This window comes from Vidua macroura, chromosome 3, assembly GCF_024509145.1.
Source record: "Vidua macroura isolate BioBank_ID:100142 chromosome 3, ASM2450914v1, whole genome shotgun sequence".
In the NCBI taxonomy this organism is placed as follows: Eukaryota; Metazoa; Chordata; class Aves; order Passeriformes; family Viduidae; genus Vidua; species Vidua macroura.
Window position 1 is genome coordinate 39,155,081 of NC_071573.1, and position 23,746 is coordinate 39,178,826.

General features: G+C 51.8%; 3 protein-coding genes across 3 annotated transcripts; 2 read left to right on the top strand and 1 right to left on the bottom strand.

Annotated features, from left to right (window-relative positions):
* The first annotated feature begins 4,115 nt into the window (after positions 1–4,115).
* CD93 (CD93 molecule) lies at positions 4,116–7,684 on the top strand. Its single transcript, XM_053972626.1, has one exon. It carries the CDS (start codon positions 4,150–4,152, stop codon positions 5,827–5,829), a length of 1,680 nt encoding a protein of 559 aa, XP_053828601.1. The 5' UTR covers positions 4,116–4,149; the 3' UTR covers positions 5,830–7,684.
* Positions 7,685–10,389: 2,705 nt separating this feature from the next.
* Positions 10,390–14,010, top strand: THBD (thrombomodulin). Its single transcript, XM_053972627.1, has one exon. The coding sequence runs from the start codon at positions 10,534–10,536 to the stop codon at positions 12,184–12,186; it is 1,653 nt and encodes a 550-aa protein (XP_053828602.1). The 5' UTR covers positions 10,390–10,533; the 3' UTR covers positions 12,187–14,010.
* Positions 14,011–14,574: 564 nt separating this feature from the next.
* SSTR4 (somatostatin receptor 4) lies at positions 14,575–16,865 on the bottom strand. The gene is made up of 2 exons (XM_053972631.1): positions 16,487–16,865; positions 14,575–15,997 (listed from the first exon to the last, which is right to left on the bottom strand). The coding sequence occupies exon 2, from the start codon at positions 15,948–15,950 to the stop codon at positions 14,709–14,711; it is 1,242 nt and encodes a 413-aa protein (XP_053828606.1). The 5' UTR covers positions 15,951–15,997; positions 16,487–16,865; the 3' UTR covers positions 14,575–14,708.
* Between the last annotated feature and the right edge of the window lie 6,881 nt (positions 16,866–23,746).

Here is a 23,746-nt window from a genome sequence, read left to right on the forward strand (position 1 = left end):
GATCTGAGGAGCTTTTCTTTCTTGGATGGAAGGTTTCCAGAGGCATGATTCCCACTTTTCCACCTGCTCTCCAGCATAATATTCCAGCTGTGCTCCAGTCCTTCCACTTCCAGGAGGAAAGAGTTTGGGAACATTGCCCCACTTCTATCCCAAAGAAATTTTAAAGCATGGATCTGCTGGCGGCCAGTGGGATTTCTCCTCCCTGAAATCACAGCGACCACTTCCAAATGGAAACAGAAATGGAATTCTTGGTTTTAAACACAAAGTGGGCTGGAAAAATGGGACAAAACTCAGGGATCATGTTCTAACTTGGCATCCAGCAAATTCCTTGGAGCTGCTCAAAACACCTGGCAGAGACCACACAGAGCTCCTGGAATTTTGTCTTGGATTTTATCTGGAGAGATACAGAATTCCTGGATTTGCTCTGGGTTGTTTTGAACATCCCTCCTCCTCCAGCTTTAGTCTGGAAATTGCTCCAATGTTGGAAAAACGTGGACAGGATAAAGGGAGGGAAGGATCAAAAATGCCAGTGTGGAATCTGGACTCCAAGGAACAAATTCCCTGCTTCCATGAAAAGGAGGGAGATGCCTGGAAGGAAAGGGATATTTTGAATGGGAACTGCTCCTTCCTTTCTTCATTTCCATCTAGGTGGGGCATTCAGCCACCCAATGAAAAAAATCACAGAATGGTTTTGGTTAGAAGGGATCTTAGCTCCTCATCTCATTCCATGAGTAGGGACACCTCCCACTATCCCAGGGTGCTCCAAGCTGGCCTTGGACACTTCCAGGAATGCAGCAGCCACAGCTTCTCTGGGAATCTGTGCCAGGGCCTTCCCATGCTCCCAGGGAAGGATTTCTTCCCAATATTCCATCTAAGCCTGCTCCCTGGCAGTGGGAAGCCATTCCCCTTCTCCTGTCACTCCATCCCTTGGGAATAATCTCTCTCTGTTTTCCTCCTTGGCTCCTTCAGCTCCTGGAATGCCAGAATTGGATCATTCTAATGCTCCTCTTTGCCAGGCTGAGTAATTCCAATTCTCTCAGTTTTTCCTCCGGCAGAGCTGCTCCATTCCTCTGATTATCCTGGTGCCTCCTCTGGATTTGGTCCAAACACTCAACGTCCTTCCTGTGCTGGGAGCCAAACTTGGATGCAGAATTCCAGGTGGGACCTCCCCAGAGCAGAGGAGAAGGGATGTGAAAACCTAAACAAAGCAATTCCATTTCCTGACACTTGGAATTCTGTTCCCATTAAATCCCTGCTAATTCCTGCTCCTCTACATTGCCCAAATTCCCAAAATTTCATGTAACAGGAGCTCCCCCATTCCAAGAGCCTTGCCAGAGCTCCCCAACTCCAGCTCTGTGTCCTTGTGACGTCTCCAGAGGGAGCCGAGTTCCTCCAATTCTTTTCCCCGCACAGGTGTCCCCCTCTCTGGCTCCATTGTCCCTCATCCCTGTCCTGGGATTTGTCACTGCTGATGTCACACATTCTGTGCCCTTTTCCTTCTTTAACCTCTGAGTGACATTTTTAAACCAATTCCTTCATTTTCAGCAATTCCTGATTTTTAAATTGGTTTTAATTAATTGTATTGGATATTCCCTTCAACAAGTATTCTGCTCTCCAGGAGATCACTGGGATTAGATTCCTAAGGAAAATGGGGGGTTATGGATGTGTTCAGCCAAAGGATGTTAGGAAAGAAAATTCTTTTAAAGTTTAGAGCCAGGACTTGGATTTTCAGTGGGAACATCCAAGAAAATTTAAGGAATGTGGAACATTCAATAAAAATCAAAGCAGCACCAAAAATTCCCCAAAATATTCCCACATAAGCTTGGAACATGGAGATCTTCCTAAAAGTGATGGGAAGGAGCTTGCCTATCCATTAAACTCATTAAACTCTTGGAAAGAAGGATAAACCTTTTTAAAAAAATAAAAAAAGCCACTGGAAAAGGTTTTTAGCTTTATTTTTGCAAATATTCCATGGTTTTGAACAAGAAGCTGTTCCCTGGGACAGGATTCCTGATTGGACATCCTACACATCCTAAGAAAGAACATTTCCACCAATTCCTTGATTATCCTGGAATGAATTTTAATATTTAAATGATATGTAAATATTTTGGGATTTTCCCCAGTTTGGGAATATCCAGAGGAGCTTTAGTTAAAAATTCTCAGATTTTGTCCAGGAAAACCTGGTTGCATAAAAAAGGCCAGGTTGGGATGTGGGAAGAAGTTATCGTTTGGAAAATTGTGGGATGGGATCAGCTGGGTGGACAAACCATGATCTGTTTTTTTTCCAATAGCAGAGCCATATCCTGGGCTGGCAGCAGGGAACTGCTTCTGTGCTGAACTCTCTTATTCTAAGCTGAAAAAATTTTCCCCCATTCCTGGAATTCTGGATAAATCCAGTTAGAAACAGCATCTAGGTGGGGTTTCTTCCTCCCAGTTTTTTGGGAAGTTGTTTTCCCAAAATGCTTTGGTTTGGGAGCATTGGCTGTGGTTCCCTGAACCACAGTTTTCCTATCACTCGGACAGGAGATTCCAGAAGATATCCCAGAAGTCAGGGCTTTCCCAGGAATGCTGTGCATGAGCAGGTCTGGGAATAATCCACAGTTTTTATTGGGATTTTTGGCAACTTTTTTATTTAGGAGGGAAGTGAAGGAGCAGATTCCTCGTTTTAATTTCTCTGTTGGATCACAGCCATTCCCTCAGGAATTCCAAACCCACCTAACCCAAGAAATCCTGGAATGGGCAGTGGATCCATGGCTGTTCCAAGCAGGAAAAGACTTCCCGGACTCCCAGGGTTAAATCCTGAATCTGCTGCTGCCAGAGTGACACTTCAGGAGAAATCATAGGAGGGAACTGGGATCAGCCCAGTTGTTACCACAGAGCATCTCAGCATCAAGGTCTGGAACAGCCTGTTCCAGTGGAATTGTCCCTGCTCTGCTCATGGATGAGCTTTTCCAGCCCAAACCTAGAATTCAGTGAGGAATCCTCATCCATGGAATGTCCATCCATGGACAGTGCTGCTTGGGATGGCACTGGAGCCTGGCCGAGCTTGGCTCCATCCCGGTATTCCCAGGACCTTCCCACGACCCAGCTCCTATTTCAGGGCTCTTCTATCTATTTAAAGAAAGGGAAAAATGTGCTGGAATCTTTGCACATGCACAGGAGAGGCCATGCCAAATATCCCCTCTTTTTTAGAGGCTGATATCCACAGATCCCATGGCTTTTTAGCCGGGATGTTTTTCTTCCCCTTTTAGCAACATGTGCCTGAAAAATCCCGGCCCCTATTAGGGCTTGGAAAACTCAGCTGCTACTGGAGGGAATAAATAAAATTCTTGAAGGGGAGGGGAAAAAAAAAAAAATGCAGCGTGTTTTACCCAAAACTTTGGGACGGAAGCGAGGAGCCGGTGGGAAAGGTGTTATAAACACATGCTATATTGTTGGCTTTTCACAAATATTAGGCTGAATGCTGTATGTATAATGTTAAAATAACTTTACTTTTATTTCTGCTATTAACAAAATCTTAGACATAGCAGTAGTGGCAGCTGATGTAGTTATGAGTGAACTCTGTTTGGTTGGGATAACATCCAGCGAACGTGTAATGAGGATCCTGCTACTGATATGCCAACTATCAGCATCTGCCATCTGAAGAAAGTGTGGACCAAGGCCCAAAGTGGAAGTGATAAAGAGGAACCAAAGCCACACACCCAAGTGACATGAAGGCTCCAAAAAGGCGGACCCAAGGAGAGGCCATGTGAAATAGTTCCTGGAATATATAAACTGATTTATGGCTATGGATAAGGGTCTATGAAGATGCAAAGGACTGAGGTAATGGAAAAGGTATTTAAGGGGTATCCCCGAAGGTGAAGGTGTGCTCTTGGCTGAGTGCCAAGATGCACCAAGCTGTAATCTTTGCTTTACTTTGTCTCCTACTGTCCTTTATTAAACTTTTTAATTTTTCACAGGAGAGTGAACGTGTTTCTCACAAAGGGAAGCCAGGGAGCGCAACGAGGTGCACGCTACAGGAAGCCGCGGCCTCCAGTGATAAATAGGAAAGCCGGGAGCACAGGATGTGTTTCGGGAGAGCTCGGCGGGACAGCGGGATGTGACCGCCGGAGGTGACTCTGCTGGTCATTTGTCCGTTTGTCCGGCAGGATGGCCACACTCCGGCTGCTTCTGCTGCTGCTGCTGCTGGCCTGGAGCTGTGGAGGGGAGGACGTGGACGTGCTGTGTGCCGACAGTGCCTGCTATACTTTGCACCGGGATGAGAGCAGCTGGAAAAGCGCCCAGGAGCGCTGCGAGGGTAACGGGGGCAATCTGGCGCCAGTGGGCAGCGCCGGCGAGGCCGCGCGGCTGCGGGAGCTGCTAGCCAGAGCCGACCGGGCCGGCCCGGCCTGGCTCGGCCTTGCCCTGCCCAGGGGTCACTGCGTGCGGCCGCAGGAGCCGCTGCGAGGCTTCTCCTGGGTGGCCGGAGGGGAGCCGACCAACTTCTCGGAGTGGGCATCCGAACCGGCGGTCACCTGCGTGAGCGCCCGCTGTGTCGCCCTGCGGCCACCCGGCCCGCACGGCCCCGGCGGCTGGGCGGACCGCGCCTGCCGGAGCACGCTCCCGGCTTTCCTCTGCAAGTTCAGCTTCCAGGGAATGTGCGGGCTCCTGCCGCTGGCCGGCCGCGGCACGGTCACCTACACCACCCCGTTCGGGGTGCGCAGCGCCCGCCTGGCCGCCGCTCCCTTCGGGACACTGGCCGAGGTGGAGTGCGACAGCGGCCGAGCCTCGGCCTTCGCCGTCTGCAAGGGGCCGCTAGACGGGGGTGGCTTCGCCTGGCACCCGTCGGGTCCCCTGTGCCCGGTCAACTGCGGTCACCACAACGGCGGCTGCCAGCAGCGCTGCCTGGATGGGCTCGGCGAGTCCCCGCGCTGCGCCTGCCAACCTGGCTACGTGCTGGCCGCCGACATGGCCTCCTGTGTTCCCGAGGATTCCTGCCATCCCAATCCCTGCCAGGGATCCTGCCGGGCGCTGCCCGGCGGCTTCGAGTGCGGCTGCGAGCCTGGCTACGCCCTGGCAGCCGACGGCCGCGGATGCTCGGATGTGGATGAGTGTGAGTCGGGGCCGTGCCAGCACCAGTGCCACAACTTTCCCGGCGGCTTCCAGTGCCACTGCCGGCCCGGCTACAGCCCAGCGGGGCCCGCTGGCCACCACTGCCACGACGTGGATGAGTGTGCCCAGCCCCACGCGTGCCCGCAGCTCTGCATAAATATTCCCGGCTCCTTTCGCTGCGCCTGCCGGCCTGGCTTCCAGCGGCAGCCGGGAGGAGAGTCCTGCCTGGATGTGGATGAATGCCTGCGGGATCCGTGTCCCGGCGCCTGCCGCAACTTCCCCGGCGGCTACGAGTGCCTGTGCCCGCCTGGCTCCCTTCGGGACGCGGATGGCCACGGCTGCAGCCCCGGAGACGCGATTCCAAACAGTATCCCACAGAGCTCCGGTATCCCACAGAGCTCCACCGTCATCCCACAGAGCTCCACCGTCATCCCACAAAGCTCCGGCATCCCACGCACCACGCGCATCCCATGGACCACGAGCATTCCGCGTACTCTGGGAATGCCCACCGCGGGACTGGGAGTCGGCTCGGACGAGCACAGCGCCGACGGCCCGCGGCTGCTGCTCTATTACATCGTCGGCAGCCTGGTGGCCATCCTGCTCCTGCTGGCGTTCGCCCTGGCGCTCGTGGCTTGCAGGAAAAGGGCGGCCAAGAGGGAGAAGCCGCCGGCCAAAAACGCGGCCGATAATTATTGCTGGGTGCCCGAGCAGCCCGAGAACCGCGGGGAGCGCAGGTAGGAGTGGGTTAAAAATCCCAATAAAAGGGTGGGAGGGAATGCTTTGTACCCAAAGTGAGCTCCTCTGGCTGTTCCAGTGGGATTTACAGTCCTGCTGCTCCAAGGGTTAACGAGAGGGGAGAGGGAATGGGGTGGAATTTGTCTCCTCAGGTCTGTTCCAAAAGGCAAATTTGGAATTGTGGGATCATGTTCCTAAAGGGAAACTTCTCACTTGGAATCCTCCTGCAGTCCCTTGTACACTGCTCCCTCTGGATTTTCCTCGTTCTCCTGGAAAAGGGTTTGAAGTCGGGATGGGTTTGAAATTGGAATGTGCCTCAGCAGAGCTCGAACAGGCCCCTGCAGGCACAACCAGTGTGGGATTTAAGGGTTACTTTTTAAAGGGTTTTATTAAAAATCTGTTACCTGAAACCAGGGAAAACTGCTTATCACAGAGCCAAGGAATGGCATAAAGGTAGGAAAAACTGTGTTTGGAATAACCACCTCCTTATTTCCTGAGTATCCTGCCTAAATCCACTTCTAAACAGAGAAAACAATGCTCTCCTTCCCATCATCCACATGGGAGGCTGGGCTTTTCCTGTTGGATCTTTTTTTTGGGGGGAAGAATCCTTCCCAGCTCCAGGCTGAGTGTGTTTTCCCTCTTTCCCTGTGTAAGGAACACACTGGAATTGGAATATTTGCTGATTATTCTGTGTAAAACTTGTAACTCCCAAAAAACTCTCTGGGCCAAGTTGCTCCCCAGGTACTTCCCAAAATTCTTTGAGCCTCTTCCAGTCTTTCCAGTGGGAATTCTCCTCAATATCCTGAGGGCCACATCCAGCAGCACCTCCTTCATGGTTTATTTATGCTATGAAGGGCTGGAAAAGATCAGCCACAGGATTTGAAGGGTCCAGCAGCTTCCTGGGGTTTCTGTTTGAGTTATTTTGTCCCTGGAGCTGAATTGCTCCAGGAATGGGAATGGAACACAAAGGAGTTTGCAGTGGGTAGGGAGCTGCATCCTGTCATTCCATGTGCTGAGGAAAACCCTTTCCTGCTTTTTTTTTTTTTTTTTTTTGTCTTGGGGCTCCATTGTGAGCTGCAAACAGGAAAATGGAGCTAATAGGAATGTTTTCCATGTTCTGCCTGGGTTGAGAGAAAGGGGGGGACTGCAGCAGCAGGATTCTTGGAAATCCTGCTGAAAATTCCCAAATCCCAAGCCAGCAGAGCATTAGGAGTAGCTGGATCAATGAAGGAAATCCCATGTAATTATGCCGGATTGGGATCTGTGGGAAGTGACAACCTTGGGGTTTTTTAATGGGATATAAGGCTATAAAAAAGGAAAAGGAAGGGTGAAGGTGGAATCAGAGCTGGGAAAAACCTGAGGTGTGCTGTTTATTCCCAAAAAATTGTAATCCTAATTTCTGTTGCAACCTCTGTGTATTCCATTGGGAAATGATGATGGATCTAAGGGAAGACAGGAATTTGTGCCAAGGTTTAGGCTGGATTCTCCCTAATGGAATGTTTCCTGCTGTAGCATCCTCCCTCCTGGTGCAATTCCACCTGGATTCAACCTTATGTCTCATTTTTCCTGCCACATCATGATCTGTGGCCTCCTTAGGGAGTTGTCCAGGAACTGGTGAATCCCACAAGTAGGAGCAAGATAATTTGGTGCCCTGTCTTCCAGAAGTGATGGGATGTTCATCCTGCTCCTTGGATTTTATTTTATTTTTTGTCATGAATGAGTGTTTTGCTTTCCCAGAATGAAACTCCTGGATTTACAACATAAAGTTATCCCAACACCTCTCTCCAGATGCAATTCCAAGAAAACTTGAACAAAAATGTGTTTGTAGTGGGTTTTAATAAAGATATTCCTAAAAATCCATGGTCTGGTGCTCCTAATCCTTGTGTTCTCTACGGTAGGTGGGTGGTGATCCCAAATCCTTTCCTAGGGCTTATTCCATGATCTTAGCCTTTCTCAGGATCTGTGATCCTGGGCAGGGGCCATTCCCTTCATCTCTGCTGAGGCCATGGGGTAGGAGCATTGGAATGGGCTTTGTTGGATCCCAATACCACAAGGAAAGTCCTAAATCCATGAGGAAGGTCCTAAACCCATAAAAAAAGTCCCAAAGCCACAGGCAAAACACTAAATCCATGAACAGGGTCCCAAATCCACAAGCAAGGCCCTAAACCCAGGAAGAAGGGCCCAAGTCCACGAGCAAAATCCTAATCCCATGACCAAGTTTCTTAAACCACGAGGAAAGCCCATGAGGAAAAACCTCAACCCATGGGCAAGGTCCTAAGACCATGACCAAGTTCCTATAACCATGTTGTCAGTCCCACAACCAAGGTCCTGATTCCACAGCTAAGGTCCCAATCATACAGCCAAGGTTCCTATCCCATGGCCATGGTCCTAATTCCATTGCCAAGGTGGCAATCCCACAACCAAAGTTCCAATCCCATGACCAAGATCCCAAATCCATGAGCAATCCCTTTGATTTCAGCACCGTTCTGCGTGAGGTCTTTTTCGGGATCAAATAATAGGATAGACCCCTTTTAGATCCTATTATCCCATGATATTTCATATTATTTTACATTCCATTGCTTTCCATTCCCTCATGGACAACTGCCAGCATTCCAACAGAGCAACCTCATCCCAAAACCCTTCAAAGAAGCCAAAAATTCCCCCCTGTTGACACAAACTCCCGGATTTCAGGGTCAGGACAAGCATTCCAAGTGCTCGCTTCAAGTAGAGTGACAGGGACAGCCAGGATGAGTCAAAGCCAAAGGGAAAGGCAGGGAAAACATGATTAATGGAATTGGGGAAGAGGAAGAGCAGCCTGTCAGCAGGCAGGGCAGTGCTGGCACCCTGACTCAGCCGGCAGAGCAGTGGGATAAAAAGGAATTATGAAACTGTGATTAATCCCGTTCCTCCCACCCCATCCCAATTATCTTTTAGGGACAAATGTCAGTAGGGCAAGGGCAGTGAGGTGGGATCATTGTTTGGGAAAGCTCTGTTTTTTCCTGGACAAAACCTTGACAAGGAATTTTTTATCTGGGTTTGCAGTTACTGAAAAAAAATTTCAGCAAGAGCAGAAATTTATTGTTTTGGTTTGCTTGTTTGTTTTTTTTTCCATCTCCACTACATTCTCCTTTCCTTCTTTTCTGGTGGTTTGCCAGGATGTTTTCCCCCTTCTCTTAGTAGTTTTCTCCAGAAAACAGAAGCAGAAGTAAAAGGAGAAGTGGAAGAAGAATTGGAAATAGTGAAGTGAAAATTGTGTGAACAACAGGTGTTCCTAAAGCCAGTAAAGGTCAGAGTTATCCAGGTCTCCAGGAGATTCCTGGGAATGATCCTGCTTGGATAAATTCTTTGTTCCAAGCTCCCCCATGGACACTCTTTCCTTGAAGTTCATCCCTGCTGCTGGAATTAAATTCCATGAACATTTCTTTTCAATTTTTGTGGCAGATCCAAAATGCCCAATGGGATTAAATGAAAGTTAATTATTTATTATTATTACTACTGTTACTATTATTATTACTATTATTATTACAAACTTCTCTTTTCCCCACAGCCTCATGGGATTTATGGGAAGCACCCAGGGTTGTGAGAGGACAAAACAAACCCCAAGGGTTTAAGAAAGGACAAACAAAGTTCAATAAAGTTCAGTAAAGTTTAATAAAGGTTAATAAAGAAACCTCCTTGCTATGATCCGAGGAAATTGGGATTTGCTGCTCATCTCAAAGGACAAATGCAGTGCCCGAGGATGTTGGAATTCCATGAAAAAACAACCTCAAATCCCCTTTTTGTGGAGTGGAGAAGCCTGGGACATTTAGGTTGCATTTTTAGGTTGCTCTTGGCTCTGTTCTGGCAGCACAGAGGGATCCCCCAAGGATAAACTGATGGAATGGGATATCCATTTGGAGGTGTCTGTGGGGAATAGGGAAGATGGGGAGAAGGGTCATAATAATGCTTAATAACAATAATACCAAATAATAAATATATAATAAATTATAAAACTTTAGATGGAAATACATAATTATATATTATTTTTTTATTAAAGAAGTTTTCACTAATCAAACCTAAACCGTTTTCCTTAATCACGTTCTGTATTTCCTGGGAGCAGATCCCAAGCCCACCTGACTCCACCATCCTGTCAGGAATTGCAGAGAGGGAAAAGGTCCCCCCTAGAGCCTCCTTTTCCACAGGCTGAGCCCCTTTCCTAGCTCCCTCTTGGTGCTCCAGCCCCTTCCTGGCTCCATTCCCATCTCTGGACACGGTCCAACCTCTCTTCTTTCCACGATGGATCCAGAGCTGGACACAGGATTTGAGCTGTGACCTCCACAGTGCCGGCACTGTGGCAGCAGCTGAGTGAAATCCCAGCGGGATGAAGATCCCAGCGGGATGATAATCCCAGCGGGGTGATAATTCCCAGCGGCGCTGTTCCTACCCCGAGGCCCCCTCCTGTGAAATCCCGATGCTGTTTCCCCTTTTTCCCAAGACTCACCCTGTTTTCCCCGGCACCCGCCCGGCCGCTGCCGGCCCCCCCGCACTGACGGGCGGGCCCCGCCGGGGCGGAGCCGCCGGGAGGATGCGGGAGGGGACGCAGGGCCACGGGGCGGGGGCGGGGGCAGCGCCCGGCCGGGATTCACCGCCGCATTCACTCCCGGCCCCACGGGCGCTTCCTTCCCCCGCCGGGGCAGCTATAAAGGGGGCGGCCGGGAGGAGCTGGTCATGCTCAGCTCGGGGCGCCGCCGGCCGCCCCCTCCGCGGGCCATGCGGCCGCTGCTGCCACTGCTGCTGCTCGGGACGGTGGCGCTGGCACAGCCGCGGGACCTGTCCCCCGCGGGCACACAGTGCCTGGAGCACGAGTGTTTCGCCGTGTTCTGGGCGTCCCGGCCCTTCTCCGGCGCCAGCGAAGGCTGCGAGCGGGGCGGGGGACACCTCATGACCGTGCGCTCCACCGTGGCCGAGGAGGCGATCGCGCTGCTGCTTCAGAACCGCAAGGGGCGGCTCTGGCTCGGGCTGTCGCTGTCGCCCTCCTTGTCCTGCACCGAGCCCAGCCGGCGGCTCCGCGGTTTCCGCTGGGTCACCGGCGACCACAGCACCGATTACACCAATTGGGCGCCGTCGGGGCAGCGCTGCGGCGAGCGCTGCGTGACCGTGTCCCGGGAGCTGCGCTGGGAGGAGCGGCGCTGCGAGGACCCGGCCGACGGCTTCCTCTGCCAGTACAGCTACGGAGGCAGCTGTCCTCACTTGGCCACCCAGCACGGCCTCCCTGTCACCTACGCCACCCCCTTCGGCGCCCGCGGAGCGGACTTCCTGGCGCTGCCTCCGCGCAGCGTGGCGTTCATCCCTGACCTCGGGCTGGAGCTGCGCTGCGAGGATGGGGACGGCGCGGGGCCGCGCTGGGGCCTCGACACCCCAGGAGCGTGGCCCTGCGAGCTGGCCGGCGGTGGCTGCGCCGGGACGTGCGCGGAGGAGCGCGGGCGGCCGCGCTGCTCCTGCCCCGAGGGCGCGGTGTTGGGCCCGGACGGGCGCGGGTGCCGCTCGCCCTGCGAGGGGGCACAGTGCCAGCATCACTGCGTGGTGGCCGACGGCTCCTTCTTGTGCATGTGCGCCGTCGGGTACCGGCTGGTGGCCGATGGCATCAGCTGTGAGGACATCGACGACTGCGCCAGCGAGGCCGGCCCGTGCGAGCAGAAGTGTGTGAACACCAAGGGTGGCTTCGAGTGCCAGTGTCACAGCGGCTACAGGATGGTGGATGGGCACTGCCAGCGCCTGCCGCCCTGCTGGGAGGCGCCGTGCCAGCAGCGCTGCGAGGAGCTGCCCAACGGCTACCGCTGCGGCTGCCACCCTGGCTACGCCGTGGACCCGCTGGATGCTACCCTCTGCCGCCTGCACTGCAACGCCACCGAGTGCCCTGCCGTGTGCGACGCCGGAGGGGCCTGCGAGTGTCCCGAGGGCTTCGTGCTGGACGGCGACGAGCTGTGCGTGGACGTGGATGAGTGCGACAGTGGTCACTGCGAGTTCAACTGCACCAACACCCCCGGCGGCTACCAGTGCCACTGTCCCCACGGCTACTACCTCCGTGGCGTCGACTGCATCCTCGACGGAGATGGCGAGGAAGCGTCCTCGGGGGATTTGGAGCCCGAACCGCACACGCCCGTCCCCAGTCGGCCCCCGCCGAAAGCGGAGCAGCTGCACCCCGGGGTGCTGGTGGGCATCGCCGGGGGTGCCCTTATGAGCCTCCTGGCCCTGCTGGCTCTGGGATTCCACCTGGCCAGGAAGCGCTGTCGCTCCCACGGCTCCATGGATTACAAGTACAGCGGCCCCCACGAGAAGGACCTGGGACTTCAGCCCGTACCCTCGGCACAGAAGCCGTAGGGACATCCGTAGAACGGACACTGGGAGACCGAACTGGGTGACATTTATCCGCCGCCACCCCCTCCCCCCCCCCCCCCCCGCCCCCCTCCCCGCCGCCCGGCTGGAATTTTTGAATGATAATTGGGGAAAAGCTGTGATCACACCACTCCCAGAAATACTCGCTGCTTCCCAGCCGGCTCTTGGAATGCTGGCGCCGGAAAGCGGGGTCAGCAGAACACCCAGAGACTGCTCCGCTCCCGCTCCATTCCCGCTTCTTTGGCATTCAGCTTTCATTTTCCCGAGCGGGCGGTCGGGAAAACCTCAAGGAAAAACCCAGGTGGGACGACTCCGTGTGTAAGTGACTCTAAATCCGTGGGATGAGAGCACGGTGTGACCAAGGCGGGGACTTTGGAAGGACATCTCGACCCAAATCCGCCTTCCTCGGGCTAGTTTTCCCGAGCCGGGAAGATCCTGCTTTTCTTTGGGATGAGGTTTGTTTGTTTTAAGCTGAGGGAAGGAGGAGCAAAGATGTTGTGGGAAGCACTTGTCACCTTAAGCCACTGGTGACAGCAGGCTCGGTGTCACCAAGGTGGGACTCAAATTCCTGATTCCCATTCCCTCTCCTTATTTTTTTGCGGGATGTGGAGGTTAAACAGGGACACGAAGGCTGCCGGGATGGGTTTTGTAGGAAAGGTTTGCAGTGCTGCAGAGCCACATCCAGTTCCTTCTATGACTTTCCACTGTTGTTGCCTTAAATTGTTGGATTTGGGATATTTTTACGACCCCTCGTACCCAAAGGGATTTTCCCTATTCCCTCGTGCAGGGCTGACTCTATCCCAAGGCAAAACATTCCTAGGGGGCGTGATCCAGCACGCCACTCATTCCCAGCCACGGACTGGGCGGAGGGAATTCTGAGAAGGATCTAGTTTTCCAGCTCCATCCTTCCCTGGGAAGCCAAAGGGGGTCCTGTTCCGGCTGCCATTGGAGCGGGAATAGCTGATAGCTTTATGCTGGTGAAATATTATCCTCGAGTGGCAGAGGTTTTGGAAGCCTGGGATCAGAACTGGGGGGTTCTATTCCCCCACATTCCCCCCTCCCACCCTATGAACTTCCCAGCATGCAGCACCCCCCTGGAATGCTAAACCTCTGCTGCAAATTCCCAGGAAAATCAAAATGAGGCATTTGTAGGAATTGTGGTTTTCCTAAAAGGTTGTTATCCTGAAGGCTGGATAACTGAGGATCCTGTCCATGGATCCCTTGGGATGGATTAAAATGAAACCACATGGAGTGAGGGCTGTAAATCTGTGGATGTGCCAGGTTTATTTTAGGACAGTTTGGCTGTAGTGGGAAGGAGGGAGCTGTTCTGATTATCCATAATTATCCGTGATTATCCAGAAAGAGATATCAAATATAAAGGTGTCACTTCAGAAAATATCCAAAGAAAAGCAAGGGAAAGAAAGAATAAGGTTTGAGAGTGGAAAGAAATTGCTGAGGCATCATCTCACCTGCAGAATCTGCTTCCCCTGGATCTTTCCTTGTTATCCAGCTCAAACCCCTGCTCATTCCTGGGTGGATCTGAGGTTTTGCCACCACATCTCCAAAATCTCCTTCTTCCCCCTAATCTCAAATTCCCATTGTGGAGTTTTTTCACAAATTCCTTCCTTACAGTGTGTCAGAGTCCTGAATTCCCAGCACTCCCTGTTTTATCCTCTCCCCGCCCCGCCTGCTCCCCCCCGGCCTGTTTGTAAATCCTTATTTATTTATTGGAATTTTACCCTGTGTGATGGAATTGTCTCATGGAGATCCTGTGTGGACACCAATAAAGTTTTGCCAATCTGGTTTAGACAAACTGTTCAGGGACTGTTCTTTCTCTTCTTCCCAAAAATTCCTCCAGAAATCCAGGAAAACCCAGGATCATTCAGGGCAGGACAGAGATGAAAATGTTCCCAGTTGGGAAACTTCCCCAGTGGGATTAAAATTGAAGGAATGAGCCATAAATAATGGACAACCCTGATACCATTCCAAGGACAAAGTTAAACCCCAAATAAGCTGGAAGTGTCTCACTCCATTGAACCTCCATGTGCTGTTCCTCACCCTGGGGTTCCAAGCTCACCAAAATTTGGTTCTCCTGGTTTTTGGTTTTTTTGGTGGAAATTTGGTCCTGGGTGTACTAAAATCCTGAGGTTGTTGGGGAGGGAGGTGTGTATGATAGGCTCTCATTCTGCTGTAGATGCAGCAGAGCTGACGGGCTCTGGGATTTTTCCCTGTGTCTCCCTGTCTCTTGGGAAGAAATGGGAATTTATTACTTATTAATCAGGAGGGCCATGTACTCCATAACATTTTGGGATCCTCTCCACCCCCAGTGAAAGCTCCTGGATGTTGGAATAATGGCAATAACCACTCCATCCATGGAATTTGCTCCATCCCAGGCCAGTCTTATGGCTTTTTATTTCAGAGAGTGGCGCAGCACAACCGGTAATCGGACCCAGCATTGCAGGCCCTCTCCATCTGGCATCCCCTTTCATCCCTGATTTTGGGATCCCCTAGAAGGGGGTGGTTTTGGGGAGGAGGGCCCCATGTGCGCAGCAGGGCTGGGGGCGCAGGGCGTCCTGCTGGTAGGGCAGGGGGGGACACATGCAGCCCTTGGTGTCACCGCGGGGTGCAGCGCAGTAATCCAGCGGCTCCTCCTCATCCTCGCTGTCCCCTCTGTCCCCATTGTCAGTGTGGCAGCAGCAGAGGCCGGCGTTGCGGCAGCGGCGCAGCACGCCGTGGAAGGAGTTGCGGAAATTCTCGGAGAGCAATCCATAGAGGATGGGGTTGGCGCAGCTGTTGGAGTAGCTGAGCAGCAGCGAAGCGTTGTGGGCACTGGCATCCAGGCGGCCGGGCAGCAGCAGCTCCAGCAGCTGCACCACGTAGAAGGGCAGCCAACACACCACAAACATGGCCACCACAGTGACCACCAGGCGTGTCAGCTTGCCCTCGGAGCGCCGACGCTGCTGCCAGCCCATGCCCTGCGCCACCACGCGCATCTTGCCGGCCAGCAGCAGGTAGCACAGTGCCATGGCCACCACAGGCAATACGAAGCCCAGCACGCTGCTGTACACCACGAAGGCGGCGGCCCACGCCGGGCTGGGCCACAGCAGGTCGCAGGCCACCGCATGGCCATCGCGGGTGACCGCTGTGCCGGCGAACACTGGGATGGGTGAAGCTACCAGCAGCGCCAGCAACCACACACCACCGTTGACCAGCTTAGCGATGCGCGGGCGGCGGTAGGAGGCAGCACGCAGTGGGTGCACCACGGCGATGTAGCGGTCCAGGCTGAGCACGGTGAGGCAGAAGACGCTGCTGAACATGTTGAGGCCGTCCACGCCCAGCACGGTCCGGCAGAGCGCGTGGCCAAAGGGCCAGCGCTGCAGTGCCACCGCCGTGGCCACGAAGGGCACGCTGAGCATGAAGAGCTCATCAGCGATGGCCAGGTTGAGCAGGTAGATGTTGGTGGCTGTCCTCATCTTGGCATAGCGCAGGATGACAAAGATGACCAGCGCGTTGCCCAGCAGCCCCAGCAGGCACACCAGGCCGTAGATGCACTGCAGCACCACCATGCCTACAATCTCCGCCGCACTCTCGCCGTGCTCCAGGGTGGCTGGGGGCTGGCTGGCCTCTCCCACTGCCGCCACCACTGCTGCTGCCATGCTGCTGTTGGGGGGCGGCTCAGAGCTGGCCCAGCTGGAGATGCTCCAGAGGGGAATTCTGGCTGCCAGGAACTGCTCGGCGTCCGTGCTCATGGTGGGAGGTGATCCATGGACGGGAGAGCAGTGGCAATGGAGTCAACCTGTGAGCAGGGCACAGGGCTGAGGGCTGTGGGGCACAGAAATCCCAGTGGCCACATTCCTCTCAGATTGGGAACCTCCATCCACCACCCCCTGACTCCCTCCATCAACCTTCTCCCTGCCTGGACACCTCCACGTCATTCCTCAGGATGTAGCATCCCAGTTTTTTGGGATTTCAGAGGCTGTGGGGTGGGGTGGGAATTAACCCCGCGTGGGGCTACTCAAACTAGGTGGAATGGCCTGGGAATTCCAACTTGTCCTGGGAGTCAATCCCAACCTGGCCCAGTAATTAATCCCAGCCTGGCCCGGGAATTAATCCCAACCTGGTCTGGGAATCAATCCCAACTCGGCCTGGGAATCAATCCAGACTTGGCCCGGGAATCAATCCTAACCCTGCCTGGGAATCAACACCATCCACCTTAAGGAGCCCCTGCAAATCTCGAAGATTTCATTCACCCTGCCAAGGAGAAAGCCAGCAGGGAATATTTTACCTTTCAGTATTCCAAGGATTGAAGGAGCCTCACTACTTCCTGCTGGGGGAAAGAAGCCACTCTGGGAAGATACTCCGGTGGGATACGTTGCCAACGGAAAGTCCTACTTGACCTGGATCAGATGACCGGGAAGATCCAGACCTTTTAAAGCGAAAGACAAAGCAAGGATGGACACGCAGGATCTTCCCCCTCTCCCGCATTCCTATGCCGCAGGCATCGGCTTTCCGTGAAAAAATAAACATGGCGCAACTTTCTGCTCCAGGATTTCCTCTGGAAAACAGCGCAGTGCCCTCCGCCCTTCTCCCGCTGGGCTGTGCTGTCCTGCGGCTCCCGGCCTGAGCATTCCCGCTCCTTCCCAGCTCTGCGGAGGGCGGGATCCGCAGCCCGATTCCCCCCCCCGCATCCCAAATCCCGAATCCCAAATCCCACATCCCAAATCCCGCACCCCGCCCTTGCATCCCCCCGTGGCTCCGGGGAGAGGTAGGAGATGGAGAAGGAATGGTTGCCTTGGCAACGCATTCCTCATCCCGCATTCTTGCCGCGCATTCCCGCCTTCCCTGCGCTCATTCCCATCACTGCAGGGCCCCCAGATCCTTCCACTTGAGCCCCTTCCCTGCCGCACCGCATCCCAGGATTCCGGATTTGGACAGGTGAGGACCAGCCCGGCCTGGCCCCACATCCAAACTCACCAGGAATTCCACCCCATTTCGCAGTCTGTGCTGGAAATGAGGGTGCAAGAAGTAAAAATGGGAGGAAAGTCTGTCTTTCTGGGTTTTTTACAAAAATCAGTTGCTGGTTTGGTTTTCTTTTGGATGAGAGGGATGCAGGGAATCTTATCCCTGGCAGCAGCTCAGCCCAGGGCATGGAATCATAGAATCATGGAATCACAGAACCACAGAATCACAGAATCACAGAATCAATGAGTAATAGCGTCATGGAATAAAGGAATCACTGAAGTTGGAAAAGCCCTCTAAAATCATGGAATCCAATGTTAATCCAACACTGATCCAGGTCCCCCAGTGTCATGTCCACATGAATTTAAATTCCTCCTGGAATAAGGAGTCCACCACTGCCCTGGGAGAGAATTTTTCCTGATATCCAACCTAAACCTCCCCTGGGGCCATTCCCTTTTATCCCATGGGAGCATCCTTTTAACCCTGGGACCAGGGCCCAGTTCCCACCTAATTTCTGAGACAGATTTGTAGGGAATGAAATTCCCCCAGATCCTCCTTTTTTCCAATATTCCCTTCTCCCTCGGCTCCTCCTTATCCGATTTATCTCAACCCTGGCCAGGAAGTGATGGAGCAAACTTGCCTCAGTCATCTCAAAATCACAGCATTGGGCATTTTTGGGAATTTGGAGCTGGCTGAATGAGCCCATTTGGGGCCCTACTGCTAGGATGGGGATAGGGATAAAGATCCTTATGATACTCCTGGGAATGGGCTTGGAAATCCTGGGAAAACAGGTGGATTTTCTCCTCGCTGCTTAAATCTATGATCATGGTTAATGGTGCAGCTGGCACTGATCCTGCTGGGAATATCCAGGATCCAGGGAATGCTGGCAGCCCATCTCTACTCCCAATTCCATGGGGTGTTCCAGTGGGATAAAGAGCAATGGATTCCCACTGTGCTGACACAGAAATTCCCGGGTGCCAGCCCAGGAGCTCCGGGCGTTCCCGTTGCAGCCAGAGACTGGAAAATATGGAATTAAACAATAGAAGCGGCCGTAGATTCCATGGGGCCCCTCCACCTCCCAGAGCAACAGGAAACCTTTAAATGCTCCTTTACTGTAAAGGAGGAAACACTGCCATGGATTTGAGCCACATGGTGTTCCCAGAATTCCATGGAAAACTGGGCTGGGAGGAGCAGGAATAACCTTGGCTCCAGGGGGACAATTCCAGGTGGTTGGAGCCTTGCTGTGGGATAAGGATGCCCTGATTAGGAAGTCTCAGCTTTCTTCCCATTTCAGGACCATCCATAAAATCCTGGGATGTCCCCAGTAGGAAGGGACCCACAAAGAGCCCAACTCCTAAAAATCCTGGGATTCTCCTCAATCCCACCCTTAGGAGTTGCCCCAGATCCCAACCTTGGAGCCTGCTTTGATGCAGAGGGATAAGTGGAATTTGCTCCATGCATCCCAAGGAATGTGTGGATTTTGGGATCAGCAGTTCTGGAATTTTAAGACCCGGGGTTTGTAGGGAGTCTCTAAGTCAAAGAATTCCAGGGAAACCATCGTGGGATTTAGTGCAATGTGTTTTTCCCAGTGTCCAAGAGAATTGGTCAGCTCTCCTTATCCTAGAATCCAGTTAATTTTCCTCTTTGTTCCTATTATCCCTGTCCATGGATCCTTGTCCTACTCCCTCACTGGGGCTGGATCTCAAATCCATGCCAAGGGCTTGGAAAAAGTGGGAAAAATGGAGAGGAGCCTGTCGATGTTGGGAATTAATGAACCCCTGAATGGGGTGTAATTTTCCTGGAGAATTTCCCATTTAAAGGGTCCCTCTCCCCTTTTCCAGGTAAATCCCCTATGGAATCCCTTTTCCACCCCTTGGATCTTCCCTGAGCCTCCAACAATTCGGAATCCATGAATTCCACACAATCCCAGAATATTTGGATGGGATACTAAAAGACACGATGTTCCAGCCCCACTTTCATGGGCTGCTCCCAAATTTCCCCGCCTCCTCCCTCCTCCCCGCTCCTTCCCGATTTTCCCGAGGAAAGCCCGAAATGTGGAGATTTGCTGCCCTCTCCTGGGAGCCGCCAAATCCTGGGATTTGGGATGCTTGGAAATGTTCGAGCCTTATGCTTTGGAATTTTTTAAAGCTGATTAAAAAGTCCGAGGCATTCCCAGGAATGACAAGAACTGTGGGAACAGGATCCTTCCCAAATTCTAGAAAAAACAATTTTGAAACTTTTTTCTCTCCTTAACCCCCATTTTTTGGGGGGGGATTGTGGGAAAAACTAGGTTGGGAACAGGTTCTTGGCCAAAATCTGAACTTGTCTCCCAGGAAAAAACTTTGAAACTTCCCAAGCTTTTCCCCTCTTAACTCGGAGCTTTCTTCCCCTTCCTGGGAAAAAAAAACAAACAAAGAAAAAAAAAAAAAAAACCAAACAAACAAACAAAAAAAAAACAACCCAAAAAACCCAAAAAAACCCCAAAAATAACCAACTGATTTTTTTTGGGGGGAAGTAAAGGAATTCCCAAAAATTCCTGTGTAGTTTATTAATATATTGGAGAAAATTTTTGGGAGAATCCTGGGATGAATGATAAGGCAAAAAAAAAAGGGTGTATCCATTTTAGGAATTTATAAAGTGAATATCCCCCAAAAATTCGGGAAGCCTGGAATTTTGATGATGTTTGGATCCTGGATGTCACTTCTGTGGATCCATGGCTGCTCCTCAAGTTGTTTTCCTGCTGTTTGCTCCGTGGAAAACCTGGAAAATCTGTAAAGGCCTCCGTTTCCCAGTGGGAGAGGAGGTGGCATTATCTCGGCAAGAAGTGGAGCCAGAGGTCAGAGCCTCATTCCCCATGCCAGGTGGGAGCTGGGGTGTGTTTATCCAGTCTGGGATCCACACTGGAGTTCCTTATTCCTGGCCTGGCGCTTTTCCCGGGAGCTGCTGGGCTCTGGCAGCCACTGCCACATTCCAGACCCTGCTCAATGCTCCTGTGTCTGCTCCTCCAAAAAATTCCCACTGGGATGGGGGATCGGGATGCAGGGATGGAGGACAACAGTGGTGGTGTCCCAAAGCTCGGGGATCCCAGGATTGTGGAGAGGAATAAGGAGTGGATCCAGCCTTGCTTTGAGGCTATGACCAAGGAATGCAGGGAAGCTCCAGTGGCTCTTCCCATTCCATGAATTATCCTTGTCCCTGCTCCAATCTGATCCCAAACTCAAGGATCACCAACTCCCAAGGAATTTGGGGATGACGAGGCAATTCCCTCTGGCTCTTTTCCATAAATCTGCTCAAAAAATTCCTCCCAGTTTCGGAGGGATGAGAAATCCTGATTAATATTGAAATGGCACCTGGAATTTGCTTGAATCCTGCTGGATTCGACAGCAATGGATGAGCTTGGATTTCCAACTTGGAAACGCCAAAGGAGCACTGGGAAGCAAATTCCATGGGAATTTGGTTCAGTATAAGGTGTGGTTCTCCTTGCTGGAAACTCTATATTCCAAAACTGATGGAAAGGTAAAGAACTGGGAACACAGAAGAGAGGGAAAGCAGCTACAGCTCCATATGAAATCCCTGGATAATCCCATGTTTCTCCCTCTGTGGTTGTGGTGAATTTTTGAGAAGAGCAGGATGGACCTGGGACAGAGGGATGCATTATCCACCCTAAATCCAGGTTGACATCACCTTCCCACTCCCTCATTCCATAATGATTTTGGAGTGCTGGATCCAGAGGCTTTGCTGATTCCTATGGGCTCCTGGAGGTTTTTCCCACTTCCAGGCTGGAGGCATCAGGAATTTTTATGGAAAGCCAGCTGGGGATAATTGGAGTCCAGAAATAGAAAAGCTGGAGCAGTTCCAGAGGGAGGAAATCAGGGAGCCAGGAAGCTTCCTGTGCTCCCAGTGTTGGGATGGGGACACTCGGATGGGCTGGAACACCTGGAAATCTTGGATACGCCTTCACTGGGAACCTGCTCCTTCTTTTAATTCAGTCATTGATTTCTTTTCCCACTCAAATCCATGGATTCTCCCCTTTTACAGACATTCCCGCAGCCTGGATCACTCCTGAGAGGAGGAGAGGCTTTTCCCGGGAATCCCAACTGCTCATCCCATGAGGAAACCCCTCCTGAGCTTCCCAAATTCTGGCACCGCCCCCACCTCAAACCCATCAGCAAACAGCTGGAAAAAACACTGGAAAACATGGAAAATTGATTCCTTTTCCTGACAGCAGCTCCCATTTGTCTCCTTCCACAGTTTTTCCGCTTTTCCAGGTGTAATTTTCCCTTAAATCCAGCTTCTCCTGCTCAGGTCTGCCCCTGCACCAGCAGGGTGAGAAAGAATTCCCTGGAATTCTTTCAGTGCAAACTGGACTGGAGCAGCATTCCCAAGGGAATGTCCTGGCACTCCCAAACCCTTCCCAGAATCCCTGTGTCCTTCAGGAAGTGCTCTCCTGTTGGATATCCCATGGAATTCAGCCCAGGAGTGTTTTCCTCCTGTATTCCTGTGCTCATCCTCTGCCAGAGGCTCAGGAAGGGTGGCAATTCCCAAGCTTTTGATTCCCCAGAATGTGGTTCCTGCAAGCCCCAAACCTGATCCCGGTGGGAAGAGGGAATGTGAGGGATGGATCCCATCCCTGCAGAGTCCCCTGTGAGCTGGTTGATCCCACAGAAAAAACAGGATTTGCTGCTGGTTTTGGGGATTGGAGCAGCTGGTGGGACAAGGAGAGGGAAAAACCCAAAGGGAAGCTGAGAATATCCTGGAAGAAGCCAGAAGTCCCTAAAAAAGCAGCGAATCCATATTTTCCTAGTAGGGGTTGTTTCCTGTTCCTGGAGCACTAGGAAGGGCTGGATTTTTGGGATTGCATGATCCCAGCTCTGCTAAGGGGTCTGACTTTTCCATATATCAATTCCACATTCAGATCCTTGTATCCCATGGCTGGGAATGTGCTGGGAACTGCTGCCGTGGATTCTTATAACAATGCAGGATCTGCTGGGGAAATTTGGGAATGCCTACCTAAAAAGATATTTTAAAAACCTGGAATTTCAGGGGTGTTTGAATTCGCCCAAATGCAAGGAAGAAAGGAAGGAAAAAGGAAGGGAAAAGGAAGGAAAAAGGAAGGAAATTATCTTTTCCTCCTCTTTGCTTTTATCCATGGGATGAATAAATAAAACCCTAGGATTAGGGAATGGGAAGGATCATGCAAGGAACAGGATTTGGGATGGGAACCGTGATATTGCAGGAAAATGACCTGGCACAGCAGGAATTACAGTAATGTCATTCCTGTTTGCTCCGGCTCTTGCTTAATCTGCCAGGAACTCTGACATTTCCCAAAGAATTCTGCACCTCAGGAAATTTGGAAAAACGTCGCACCTTGCCAAAAGCCAGGGGATATTGGATCCTGCAGGAATAAATGGGAAGCAGGATGTGATCCTTGACCTGTGGATGGGAGGTGCTCCCACATCTGTGGTTGGATTGGGATAACAGTAATATGGAATCCCATGGGGTAGTTTGAGGTTATCCCAGTGCTGATCCCAACCCAGCTTTTCCAGGAGTTTGTGCATTTTTGGGGTGTTTAACATATTGGAATTAAAAACTGGGATGTGAAAGGTAAGGCAAGAGCCAGAGGTTTTCCTCTGCAATTCCAGTGCTTGTGGTGCTCCTTTTCCTCAGGGAATATAGGGAAGGGCATCCAGGGTCTGAGCCTCACCTGTGCTGCCCCTTTTCCTTAGGGTAAGCTGGGAAAGGGGAACTGAGGCTGAACCTCCCTTTTCCTCATGGAGTATGAGCTGGGGAAAAGGATCCATGGGGTTCTGCCCCTTTTCCTCCTGGAATATGAATCAGGGAAGGGAATCCAGGCCCAGATCCAAGGCAGAGTTCCGTCAGGATCTACGGAGGAGCTCATTTGCTGGGATAATTGTATGCTTTGCCCTTAAGCGTATTGATTCGGAAAAGTTAATCAGGACCATTTGGAAGTGCTTCCATGAAAAACCAGAAAATCCCATTAAACTGATTAAAACTGAACCCATCTTAAATAAACCCCTGCTCCTTAAAAATGTTGAAACAGGGAATTGTGTTCAAATAAAATTATTTCAGTCAAACACGGTCATTGGCAGCTCCTGCCTGCTGAGGTGTCTGTGTAATTCTGGGAAAATGGGAATGCTGGAAAGGGAATGAATCTCTCTTTCTGGGACAAATCCTTGGGAGGCAAAACTGGGGGGCAGTGGGGGAGTGCTGGAGGTGTAGCCATGTCTAAGGGAGGGATGGGGCACAACCTTCTCTTTTCCATGGATTTTAGGGAAAAATTCCTCATGGAAAAAGTTGGGAAACCCTGGCAGAGCTGCCCAGGTATCCCAGTTCCTGGAGGGATTTAAATCTTGGGAATATGGTTTAGTGGTGAAGGAATGGTTAGATGTTTCCAGCCTTTACTGTGCTGAGATTCCATGATTTTCCTTAAAAAATTATGCTTCACATTCGTTTATTCGCGAAACATCAGATTTTGTGTCTGGGGAATATTTCTGGATACTTTAAACTGAAACCCGGGAAGCTCCTGAAAAATGATCCTTATAGAAGGGCCCAGCTTGAGATGGAG